The sequence below is a fragment of the Ursus americanus genome, chromosome 36, assembly GCF_024610735.1.
Source record: "Ursus americanus isolate L20-20 chromosome 36, mUrsAme1.1.p, whole genome shotgun sequence".
Taxonomy (NCBI): Eukaryota; Metazoa; Chordata; class Mammalia; order Carnivora; family Ursidae; genus Ursus; species Ursus americanus.
The window spans coordinates 5,759,321-5,772,735 of record NC_142162.1 but is presented as its reverse complement, the minus strand read 5'-3'; the positions used below and the strand labels follow the sequence as shown (position 1 = coordinate 5,772,735).

At 38.5% G+C, this 13,415-nt stretch overlaps 1 protein-coding gene across 6 annotated transcripts in view; it reads left to right on the top strand.

Moving 5' to 3' along the window:
- Positions 1-13,415, top strand: part of ATP8B4 (ATPase phospholipid transporting 8B4 (putative)) — a 246,914-nt gene that overhangs the window by 84,885 nt on the left and 148,614 nt on the right. For all 6 annotated transcript variants that reach the window (XM_087859264.1, XM_045812106.2, XM_087859266.1 and 3 more), the window contains 3 exons: positions 4,341-4,454; positions 7,287-7,385; positions 11,805-11,866. In XM_087859264.1, coding sequence (XP_087715390.1) covers positions 4,341-4,454; positions 7,287-7,385; positions 11,805-11,866 — 275 coding nt within the window. The remainder of the gene's footprint in view (positions 1-4,340; positions 4,455-7,286; positions 7,386-11,804; positions 11,867-13,415) is intronic.

The following is a 13,415-nucleotide window of genomic DNA, read 5'->3' as shown; positions in this document are numbered from 1 at the left end:
GAGGAATGAGGAAAATAGTGCCTATTCCATAAGGATATTGTGAGGATAAAATGAGCTGTGAACTGTAAAGCTCTTTGAACAGTACACATAGGAAGAGCTTGATAAGTGTCAGCTGCTATTATTTTATTAATTATTATTCATTGTCAACCTTTTCTGTCACCCCCTGTTCCAAGCCACACATCATCCCTCACCTGGATGAAAAAACCTTCTCATTGGTCTTTTCTCATCTATTCTTGTGTCTTGTGTCATTTCTAACTACTTCTCCATCCTGTAGCTAGAGTAATCTTCTAAAATTAGAATCTCATCAAGTTGCTTCTTTGCTTATAACTTTTCAGTAATTCTTTCTTCACTTAGGATTTCTGTCTTTATGATAAAGTCCAAAATTCTTAGTATGGATTCCAAGGAACTACTCTCTCTAGCCTCAGTTTGTTCTGACCTCTGTAGTACAGCCTCATGGCCCCTTTTGTAGACCCCCAAGTAAGCCTTCTTCTGCCGACCTCAGGGCGTCTTTCAGAAGAGCAATGCTTTTTTCTCATCCCGATGCTGTCTTCCTGGTGAAGTGACCTCTACTGGGGGTGACACTTCTCCTTCCAGCCCTTTACTTACTTTGTAGTGGAGTTATTTATTTGATATCTCAATCTTGAAGGGATATCTGGGCCTCACCAGTTCAGCTCTGCCCTCTTCCTCTTGGAAGCAAGCTCTCTGTAGGGAACAGCTATTCTCTGATACTCCTCTAGGGGGAGACCCCTTTCCCACTACACGAGAGGCCTCCCCTGCTCCGGAATTGCTTACGACTGTGTGGTTAAGTCTACCTCGTTGCGGGGTCAGTTACCTGGTCCACCTGGCTAACAAACTAAAGCCATGACTTCCAGCCTGGCTTCTTTCGGCACTAAAGATGCTGTATGGATTCTCCAGATGTACTCCTTTCTCCTTGTTCTCCTCCTCTTCCTTCTCCCTTTCCTCAATTCTTCTTCTTTATTTTATTTTTTTTAAAGATTTTATTTATTTGACAGAGACAGAGACAGCCAGCGAGCGAGGGAACACAAGCAGGGGGAGTGGGAGAGGAAGAAGCAGGCTCACAGCAGAGGAGCCTGATGTGGGGCTCGATCCCATAACGCCAGGATCACACCCTGAGCTGAAGGCAGACGCTTAACCGCTGTGCCACCCAGGCGCCCCTCCTCAATTCTGAATTGGAATGTTTCTAGTGGTCCATGGTGGAAAAGTCATGCTAAAAGGATAGAGGTGAAGATCTTTTGTGCCGTATTATGGAATGAACTGTATTAATTTGACTGTAAGCCAATAGGCTGGTTCAATGAAATGCCTGAATATTTAAGGTCTTACCTATACTCACATCCTTGGATAAGGCAGTGGAAATAGAAACACTTTTTTCTTTCAATTGATAAAGAAAGGTAAATGGGTCCAGAGACACTCCAGGAGGGGGAGCCCTCGTCCTTTGTTCCCAGGCATAGCTATGAGGGTTTGCATCATCTGTGACTAAGTCCCAGCAGAGCCAGAAGAACATAACAATCACTGCTATATGTCAAGTTAAACAAATAGGAGAAAATTGTCACAGACCCCTTTGGCATTATCCCTTTGTCCTGCACAATTGTCTCTTCACCTATGTGGGATTCGATTTTGTAGGAGAGTTTCTTTATAATTCCTGTCATGGTTTTGAGCTTCCCGGCAGATGTTCCATCTGTCCTTTTACAAGATACAGGCTTAACCTCATTTTAGTTTCAACTTAGAAGAAAATATAAAACAGAAATCTGTGATTTTTTTTTTTTTGGTTAACTGCTTTTTCTCCTTAGCTTTCCTCCTTCCTACCATTTTCTCCAAGTCCCTTCCTCAGAAATGTTTCATCATTGACAGTTCTCACAGCCTTCCTTGCAGCCCAGACCTTGAGTAGATAGCTCACTGCAAAGTAGTCATCATCAGCTTACAGAACAGTTTGCAGTACATTAGTATGTATTAGACCAACTAACCTGGGAACTCTTTGCTTGGCACCTCTCTTATCTCCCACAGCTTATTGCACAGAGCTAGACACACTGATTCCTGGCAAATGTTAAAAATGGCTATTTAAGGGGCACCTGGGTGGCTCAGTCAGTTAAGTGACCGACTCTTGATTTTGGCTCAGGTCATGATCTCAGGGTCATGAGATCGAGCCTTGTGTCGGGCTCTGAGCTGGGCACGGAGTCTGCTGGAGATTCCTCCTCTCCCTCTTCTTCTACACCTCCCCTAACCCCCAAGCACCACTGCTCATGCTTTCTCTCTCTCTTCCAAAAAAAAAAAAACCAAAAAAAAAAAAAACCCCCTATTTTAACAGGTGCCCATATTTTCTTTAACAGTAACAGTGATACTGGAAGTATAATTTCACTTAAACTAAGTCACACTGACTAACCTCAGTTTTAAAATATGAGTGGGTGGAAAATCTCTGGGCATATTGATTCAGAATTTCAGCAAGACTTATCACCCCAGATTTTGCTATCTTTATAGATAAGATGGAGTTAAGCCTCATGGGAGTATAGTTAGGTGCATTTATAAATGGTTAAATAAAACTGAATATGTGTTATAGAAACAACTGAAAAAGATGTTAATCTCTGGAAAGGTCTCTAGTAGTTTGCCATCAAACATCTCCTACCAGTTTAAAATGCTCATGCCTATGGGGATGGGAGGGAGGGGTGGAGGGTGAGAGAGAATCTTAAGCAGGCTCCATGCCCAGTACGGAGCCCCACATGGAGCTCAGTCTCACAACCCTGAGATCATGACCTGAGCTGAAATCAAGAGTCAGATGCTCAACTGACTAAGCCACCCAGGCGCCCCGCCTTGCATCTCTTAACAGTCACCATTCCCTTAGATCTGTAGTTGGGGTCAATATATTCAAGCCTCAGCACAATCTTTGTAGTTTTAGTCTGTTGTTGGAAAATTGGCTTAGTCTGCCCACTGTAGCCACTTCTCCTTCCTGTCATAATGTTGCTTTCCCTGGACATGAAGAGAATCTGCCTTATACCGTGTCACTTTGTGGGGTTGGTGCTTACCACACTAACTGCAGAAAGTCCAGTGATTTTAGGAATGTTCACCATGTTTGTGAGAGTGCCATCAGCACAGAAAGCTATTTTGTTAATTAAAAAAAAATATATATTTTTGGTCTTTAGTCATGTCCTTTGTGATGTATTAGTCAATAGCTTTGGAAGAATATATAAAAGGCACATGCTGAAAATCTTTTGATGGCAGAAAATATTTAATAATTTAAGATGGTATATTCAAAATTAATTTTTTCATGAGGTTGGTGTAATAAGAGTATATGAAAGAACTTGTACGTCAGTATTTTAGAACATCAACCATAAGTGTTTAGGAAAGAGAGACCCGATTTCATAGTGACTTATGAAGAAACGATCTAGAGGTTTTAGTTCATCTAAACTCAGTGAACAGTGAGATACAATTGCCAAAATGCTGATGACATTTTAAGGTATGTTAATACAATAGTCCAGAACACAGAACATCGAAGTCTCTACTGTACTTGGGCTGGTTGAATCAGATCTACAATATGTTTTTGCTTCTGTGCAGCATGTTTTAAGAAAGATGCAGAGAGGTTGGGATAAATCTAGAAGAAACTGATCAGGAAGAGAGGTCTATTAAATAAGTCATGGAGCAGCTGAGGGGTTTGAGAATGCCTGGATCAGAGTAGAGAAGATTTTGGGAAGTCCTGTGAGTGGTCTTCAAATATTTGAAGGTTTCCAACATATAAAAGGCTTAGACTTGGTATAGGTGACCATGGGAATAGAATTGGGCACATAGTAAAAAGTTACAGGGAAGCAGATTTGGGTTTCTCATAATAGACCTTTCTAGCAATTCCAAATCTGAAGTAGAAATAGGCTACTTCGTGAGGTGGTCAGTTTTCCATCACAGAAGACTTTCAAAGACAGGCCTAGGTTCCCTTAATCAGAGTTATCTAGAGGGTGGGAAGGTGGACCAGATAATCCCTGAAGTTTCTTCCAACCTCACGGGCCCCAGCATAAACACAGTGTCTGTGTACAGTAGGTGCTTAGGCAATATTTGCCAAATGAATGGATGCATAAAATATCTCAGGGGCAGGTATTGTACTTGATACATTTTTAGGTCATGGGTGATTTTATGGCACTGGCCAGTAATTTCACCTTTATAAGGAGAGTGTCAACTTAGGAAAATGAAGACCTTGGGCCAAGAGAACTTAAAATTTTCTAGATAATTGGTTTATCTGTCTTGTTCTGGTATAATTCATGCTTAGCCTTGTAAGTTTTAGAGGTATTCTGATAATGAGCAATACCTTGCCCCAGTCTAACATGATGCTGTTTCTTTTTCAGGATAATCGTATCCACACATCCAAGTACAGCATTCTTACCTTCTTGCCAATTAATTTATTTGAACAGTTCCAAAAAGTGGCAAACGCCTATTTCCTTTTCCTTCTGCTTTTACAGGTAATGTTTACGTTGTATTTCTTCATCATCTGTTTGTTAAAAGTATTCATATAATTTGAAAAAGTAAGCTAATTCACTCGGCTAAACGTTCATGATTAGGTAAACGTTTCTTATCAGATTCTGAATGTTATTTTTGCTGTTTCTTTTCACAAATGTGGGAGGGCTAGGAATGGGTAAAAAGCAGTACATCCATCATTTTAAACACTGAGGTCATTTTAGAATGCAGCTATGCACTTTATTTGAACCAAACCAGAGCCTAATAATTATTGCCCATAGCCGCCTTCTTTTCTTTATCTCCTTCTCCTGTTGACATCGTGGGTGTTGCCAGAGTTGAGGCAGTCTAGCTGAGCAGTACTTAGGGGAACCTAATTGGGCAATTTCATTTGTTTCTAAGAACAATGGCATCTTTCGTATATAAAATAAATGATGTATGCTATACCTTCACTGTAGGGTGACTATTTTTTACAGTTTTTGGTGGCTAATTGGTAGTTAATAAACTTCCTTTTTTCTCCCATCTGACTAAAATTTGAGCTTAAATGAAATTTCAGCTTTTACTGATATTTTAGGAAATAAAATGCATAAATGAAAGAATATAGATAAACAGTTCATGAGAGCTGGTCACTTACCTAGTATTTATTTTAGAGTAATTTATTTTTATTTATTTATTTATTTATTTATTTATTTATTTATTTATTTATTTTATTTATTTATTTAAAAGATTTTATTTACTGATTTGACCGAGAGAGACAGCCAGTGAGAGAGGGAACACAAGCAGGGGGAGTGGGAGAGGAAGAAGCAGGCTCCCAGCAGAGAAGCCTGATGTGGGGCTCGATCCCAGAACGCTGGGATCACGCCCTGAGCCGAAGGCAGACACCCAACGACTGCGCCACCCAGGCGCCTCTATTTTAGAGTAATTTAATCAGACCAAAGTGGTACATTCAAAATGTGTGGGGCTCTGTGTTAATTTTAGAAGGTAAAAAGATGGATTAAATGTGCACAGTTCAGATTAATAGCTTTGGGTACTATTTTTACTTAATTGAATAACTATTTGTATTAAGAATCTTTTGGTTGTAAATGGCAGAAACCTAAATTTGTTTAAGCAAAAAAGAAATATATTTAGGAATATATCTCATTTCATGTATGACTGGATTCATGGGCAAACTATTTCAATACGATGTGGTTTCTCTTTCCTCCATGTTGGCCTTACTGAAGCAGGCCCTCTCCACCTGGTGGCCCCTGAAAGCTTTAGACCTTTATTCTCCTGCTTCAACTCCAACATTAAAGAGAGAGAAAGGGAGAAAAAAAGAGCATGATTTTTTTTTTTTGGTTGTTTCAGCAAATCTTGTGATTAGCTCTCACTGGACCATGCTATCCATAAACTAATCATGGTGACCCAAGAATTTGTAGCAATAGTTGTCTTGACCTAGATCACATGCCAAAATGTGGAGCCAGAATGGAATGAGTCTGCCAACATTGTGCTGACAGTAGAAGGGGTGAGATCCTTTCCTAAGGTATACTTGAGAAGGAACGGATGCTGAACAGACACAACAAAACAACAGCAACAAAGCCCCACAGTTAATGTATACCTTACAATTTATCGAAAAGACTCTGGAATCCAAGATTTCTTTCTTTCCCCCCTCTATGAATTTGCTTTTCCTTTCTTTATATAACTCTTTACAATATTCCAGAATTTTGAGCTCATTTCTCTAATGGCTTTCTTATGTATAGTCAAAGGCTCTTGCTTAAAGAATTTTATATCTGGAAGGAGCCTTTGGGATGGTTTAGTCCAGCCTCCTTTCTTCTGTTGATCAAGAAATGAGACCCAGAAAGGATAAGGAATGTGTAAAGCTTTTACCATGAGTCAATGATAGAACTAGGACTAGAATCCAGCTTTTCTGCTGCTCAGGCCAATGTTTTTATTGGTACCTTGGAAGCTTTTGAGTTGTTTTTTTTTTTTTTAATAAATTTTATATGGAAGCTCTTGTATAAGATTGGTTTAGTTTAGAGCTGTTTTTGACGGGGCCTGATCTCCACATACTGACCACATCCACCCCACTCTTCCCTACCTGATGGCTCTGAAGCAGCTCCATATCAAACGCCATCTGAAAACCACATTTCTAAGAGAGTCCTGTCAACTGTCATTATGTCTCATGTGGGTAGTTTTAGAGTCAAATAGATCTAGGTTCAAATTTTAGCAGTGTATGTTCTTGGCCCAGCAGGGTGAGCTCTCAGGTACTTCATCACAAAATGGGAAAATGACACCTAGGACTGTACCATTTCCTGGCTCCAGGGCACTATTCATAATGTATTCTAGGTTGTGCACTGGGGGTACTAGTTACATGGAATACAAGTCCTATGGGTGTGTGCAAAACAACTCTGGTACAGAATCTACCTCGATGAACTTTCTGAGGGTCAGATGACGTAAAATATGGAAAGTACTTGACACAGTGTTTGGTGCAAAGTAGATGCTCAAAGAATCTCTCTTTTGAAATTGGTGAAAAGTTAGGGAAATTGTTAAAAGTTGAGATGAGAAGCAGAGAAAAGACAAGTGACATGGGTCATCTTGGGGAGAGAGTATCTGAAAAATTTCAAGAAATTTACTTCTCAAGTTGGTATAAAAATTTTATTTTTTGTCAAGTAGCCTGAAAATTTGTTCAGTGACACTTCTATGTGTCTTAGAAGTGAATGCAAATACTTAGTTAATGAAAGTTATTCTGCATTTGCACAAATAATATAATCCCATTACTTTCTGTGAGTCGTATATAATGACAAAATTTGGAAGATGTATTTCCTAACTTAAAAGCCCTAAACTATTTGCAATGTTTGTTTTAGCTGATTCCAGAAATCTCCTCCTTGACCTGGTTTACCACCATTGTGCCTTTGGTCCTGGTAATAACTATGACAGCTGTCAAAGATGCCACAGATGACTATGTGAGTATTTGCTTTTGAGCATTTTTGAGGTCTCAATTTCAATTGTGACCTCTCAAAAATAAAAAAAATTGGGATCTGCTTGGAATTTTTGAATGGAGCTCTTTTGGTCAGTCTTATATAAAACTCTTACTCTATTTCTTTAGTGACTAATACGGATGTCATAGAACCAGAGCCTGTTTATGTTAAAAGCAAGAGAGCTTGAATAATTAGACTTACTCCTTCATTTTACAGATGAGGAAACCAAGGTCTCTAAAGAACTAGTGACTTGTTAATGATCATACAACCAATTGGTGGTAAGACCACATTTAGAACACAAACTTGCTCCTACCCAGTGAAGTATTATTTATCCTATATCATATGTTTTTCTCTAAGTTTTGGGAATTGGTAGATATTAGGTACTCTCACATCCTGTGCTCATTGTACCATGAATTGCAAAATTAAATAACTTCAAAAGTCAGGCAATTAATGTAAATAAGTGAAGTATAAAACAATAGAGAATTTTGAAGTCTGCATAAGCCAAGGGAGGTCATTAAAATGCAAAAATTTAAAACACAGTCTTGCACAAAGCAAACATTCTAAATGTAGAAAGGTTATATTCTTACTCTGGGTGATTGCATGTGGCCTAGCCTCAATAATTGTCTATATCCCAATGACTTACATATTTATATTTCTAGCCTAGGCCTCTCCTGTGAACTCATGCCCATATTTTCTATTGTCTATTTTTAACTCATCTATGTCTTTAAAGTGGGTGTCTTGTAGATAGCATATAACTAATAATGATTTTTTATACAATCTGAAAAATCGTTCTCCTTTTTAAAAATTTTATTTATTTGACAAAGAGAGAGACAGTGAGAGAGGGAACACAAGCAGGGGGAGTGGGAGAGGGAGAAGCAGGCTCCCTGTGGAGCAGGGAGCCACAGGGAGCCTGCTTCGGGACTCAGTCCCAGGACCTGATCCCAGGACCCGGAAATCATGACCTGAGTGGAAGGCAGATGCTTAACGACCGAGCCACCCAGGCACCCCTGAAAATCTCTTAATTAGAAAGTTTAACCTATTTACATTTTATATGAATATCATTATGATTAGGTCTAAATGTATCATCTTGTTACTGCTTTCTGTATGCCTCATTGGTTCTTCGTTCCATTTTTCTTCTTTTAGACTGAGTATTTTTGTGATTCCTTCTTTATTTTTGGCTTTGTAGGCATATATACAGGGGTTGTTCTAGGGTTTAACTTATAGCCTACCTGAGTTGGTTTGGCTTTGGAACACTGGCCTTTATTCACACCCCTCTGCTAAGGTATATGGGGGATGCAAAAATAAAACATACACAGAACCTGAAGTTAAAAAAGCTTAAAATCCAGCAAGGGAAGATGAGACATGCACACAAATAACAATAATATGACATAAAAAAGTTATGAGTCATAATAAAACGAAGCACCTTGGTTCTTTGTGGGAGGAAGATGCCCTTCAAGGGCTAGTTGGTAGTGGAGGTGGAGTGTGCGAAGGAGAATTCGGGAAGGCTTCATGGAGAAGGTGGGAACCCAGCCCTACTGAGAGTGGTTGAGTATGGGAAAGTGAGATGGGGAGATTTGTGCTTATCAAGTTGGTTCATATGATCCTTCCTCATAGTTGTTTTATGTATAATTTTTTGATAATTTGACAATTTGATGTGACTTATTTGAAAATTATCCATGTATACAATATCTTTATATACCATGTTTCTGTGTGATACATATGATATGACTCTCTTCATTTTTAATGAAGTGCCTAATGTATTTCATGGTTCATATTGTGACTACAACCTTTGAGGCAGGATTTTTAACTAACACACAGGACCTGTTCATAGTAATGAATCATGTCACTTAAAAGTGGTCAACTTGGAATTTATTCATTCCTGTGAGGTTGCCATTGTTCAAAGTACTGTGGAGCTCCTCGTACAGAATTGCCTTCATGGTCAGTGTGCAAGGTACAGAAGAAAGCCAATCTTGTAATTTTGTGTTCACCCAGCTTTGGAAACAAATGCCATTTCTCAGCCCCTAAGAAACATATTTACCCTACCTGATTTCTAAGAGAAGCTTTTGTATATTTCCAAACATAAGACATCTCTTCTTGTCTTTTCTAAGGGTAAATAGCTCCATCTTCAAAGAGTAAGGGGACGTTCCAAAGAATGCACCAAGTAATTCTGGGAGAAGAAATTTTAACAATGATTTCTGTAATGACAACTTTGGAGTAAATGGTGTGTCTTTTCCACAACATCTGATCTTTCAGGGAAATAGTATTTAGATGCTTGAGTTTCTACATATTGGCTTTAAATGTCTTATTCATTATAGTCACAATAATAGAGGAAAATGGTAGAGTAAAAAGAACATGAGCTTTGAAGAAAGACACCTTATCCTGCTATGTTCTGACAGTATGATACGAGTGAAACCACTTCTCTGAACCCTTCCTTGTCTGTATCATGTGGCTAATGACACCAGAACTGTTGGAAGGACAAAATGAGATGCTGTGTGGAAACCGCATAGCACAGAGCCTGTTTCATAATGGGTGTACAGTCCATGCTAGTCCTCTGCTCCCTTCCTGTCCTGGGCAGCTCCTCTCTAAGCTTTCATATCTCTTTCTAGAGTAGAAATTGTCAAGAAGAGTGAGCCTGGGCATGAGACTACCATTTCTAGTCCTACCAGATTGTGTTCCAATACCAAGACTTCTTGGCAAAACCTGAGCTGAAGTGAGAGTGGCTTATGTTGAGGCCCAGAGAATAGGCTGCTCAGCTTTCAGGGGGTGAACTGATCGGTCCTTTTCTGTGATTCCCAGCTAGTCAGTTTAGGGGATTATTTTCAGGTTAGATACAGATGTGACTAAATGCTAAGTCTCCTTTTGTCTCTACTGCAGTGAATTCTTGAATATGTTTTTATTTTTCTGATAATATGTATGGGTTCAAAACCCAGATATATCTATCAATCACGATCTTGACAGGAAAGAGATGTCATCCTGAAATGAGTAAGGTTGGAGAAAGATTAATAATGAAGGCACTGTTTCAAAAGGGCAAAATAAAAGTTGTCAAAGAAAAGCACGTAGTTCTGCAACATGGATGGCAATACTACCTTTCTGTCTGAAGGGGCAGTGGGAGGAAGCAATTACCGTATCTGACTTCTGCTTATGACAGCTGGGGCTGCCTTCAAGCTAAGTCAGCTTGAAGGAAGCTGGGGGCAGCGGCGGGTGGGGGGAGGGAGAATGGATTTCACTCTCCTCTGGCTACTCTGATCTTCTGCCAGAACCACCTATTGGTCAGAGCAAACCAGGAGCCAGAGGGTAAGGACCTTATAGGTCAGCTTCGCATAACAAGGGCAGAGTGGAGAAGATGGAGTTTGGGGGAGCAAACACAATATCCAACACCCTCATCAAAAGCTATACTCAGACAAAATAATATTTCTGTTGTTCTGTTGGGAAGGAGAAATTTGCATGCCAGTGATGGGCTGGCTTAGTTTAGTCCTCTACTGATATTATAAATGTTTTCATATTAGCAAATGCTAAGTATCGTATTTTTCCTGATAGTGTCCACTAACTTGTACCTGGCAGTCAGAGTAATTGCATGCACTGGGAATAGCATAATAGATTGGGATAGGTTTGGGAAGGATATTGAAAAAGAGAAGGACTAGTTGAAACATTTTATATATTGTGATATTGATACAGTGTTTTGAATTTTTTTTAATGAAAAAGCACTAATTTTGACAGTAGTCTTATCTGAATGGCTGTTAATTTATGAGTTTAGTAGAGTGCTCATAATACTTGGATTCTTCTAAGCAGTATAAGATGTTTACATTACTGGAATATACAAAAAGAAATAGTATCACTTGGGCATAAAAAAAACAAATCCATACCAAATGTGGTTCAGTATTGTATTTTGAGTTTTGTTTTAAATGCTCAGTATTTCATAAGATTACTGTTAACAATTAGAATTTCTGGAGAATAAAAATACATGTTATTACAAGTAATTTCTTGGCTTCAAAGAAATCCATAAAAAAGAATGACTGATGTTCCAATGAAGTATTGAGCACATATGTGAGAGAAATGGAAGCCTCCTTTCCTTGTTGAAGATCTCAAAATGTATAGTTTTCTCTGGAACTGTGTGGCAGAGTCAAGAACATATTGTCTTCTTAGAAGCACCTAAAAATGTGTGGGAATTAGAGCATGTGGCTAGGCTTTTTCCATTGGTAACACCCAGAGTAAGGATTAGTGAGAAGGGTATTGATTCACATTTAGAACACATGGAGCTGGGTTCAAGGTAAGCGTAAACTCTGCTAATTTTGGATTGACGGTGTTATTGTCTAAATAGATGAACTCAAAGTATTTTTAGTGCTCCTATTTGTGCTGACAAAGTATGATTTAATATGTTTCTTTCGCAAACGTTTTGACTTTCAGTTTCGCCATAAGAGTGATAATCAAGTGAATAACCGGCTATCTGAAGTGCTCCTCGACAGCAAGTAAGAAATAAATTTTTTGGGTTATTTTTAAGATTTCTGGGACCACAAAACAGGTCTTGACAGTTGGTGGCTTTCTCTTTTAATTAAGTACATGTTACTTTTCCCTTTCAATTTACTAAAAACTACACCGTAAGTAAATTTGATCTTTGTGGCTTTTTTTTTTTTTTTTAACGTTCAGCCAATGCTTGTGCCACCCATTCAACTTCAAATCCCTATGGAGTTTGTTCTGTGGAACACAGACGCATCACTATCACTTAATTGTTAGATCTAATACTACTTAAAATTGGCATCTATGCTATGTCTTGTATGTAGTCGACATTTCATAAATATATAATTAATTGTTAATTTCTCGGAAATATTGCTAGAGAGACTTTGACATGTTACTGTATCAAGTGATAGTGATAAGAATCTTACATTTACTTGAGAGTTGAATTTGGAATGGATTAGCCACCATAACAGATTTTTATTGTTTTTAAATTGATCAATATTTATGAGAATGATTCTTGAATTTGAAATGTTTTAAAACATGTATTTACACACTAATAACAGCAGAAACACCTCCAGAAAACTTAGCAAAAGTAAATTTCAAACCTTTATTCCATTGTTTCTTACTCTTTGGCCTTTTTTTTTTTTTTTTTTTTGCTAATAATAATATGTGACAAAGTAAACTTAAATATACTTTATTCTTTTTTTTTTTTTAAAGATTTTATTTATTTATTCGACAGAGATAGAGACAGCCAGTGAGAGAGGGAACACAAGCAGGGGGAGTGGGAGAGGAAGAAGCAGGCTCATAGCAGAGGAACCTGATGTGGGGCTCGATCCCAGAACGCCGGGATCACGCCCTGAGCCGAAGGCAGACGCTTAACCACTGTGCCACCCAGGCGCCCCCTAAATATACTTTATTCTGGCAGTCAATCACATTTGCTGATGATTTTGAATCATTTGGATACTGTGAAGAATATAGTTTTTAAAGGGAATATCCTAAAATAATCACGTGAAGTGGGAAATTCCAATAAATGATAAAGATGGGACTAAGTGTAATCTAGATAATAATTGGTAGGATTGAAGTAATTAATCTCTTTCCATAACTAGGTGTAATCTAGATAATAATTCCATAACTAAAATGTTGACTGATCACTAATAATGTAACGAATACATACAGTGTTTCTGTATTTGCTCCTTCTAGAAAATAGTGTTAAATGCACAATGAAGGCAAATGTTCATGCTTTAAATCTGCAGTGGTAGAGACAGAACCTCTGAAAGTGTGATTCAGGTGTGACGTGGATAAACCATAGAGCTGCCTGGAACCAGGTGGTTCATTTCCAATGTGGGCAGGTTTTTAATTGCTGCCACTATAGTATTGTGTTTAAAAGCACGGATTTTACGCTCAGAGGGACTTTAAGGATGAGTTTAGTCTTGACCCTAAATGATTCTGTGGTCTGGAGCAAGTTCCAAAGAGGTGGTGAATCTTTGTAAGCTAATGTGATGTGTAGCTTTGAGCTGTATTGTTGCATATCTGGACTTTCTCGAGTCTTGCAATTCTGACTGT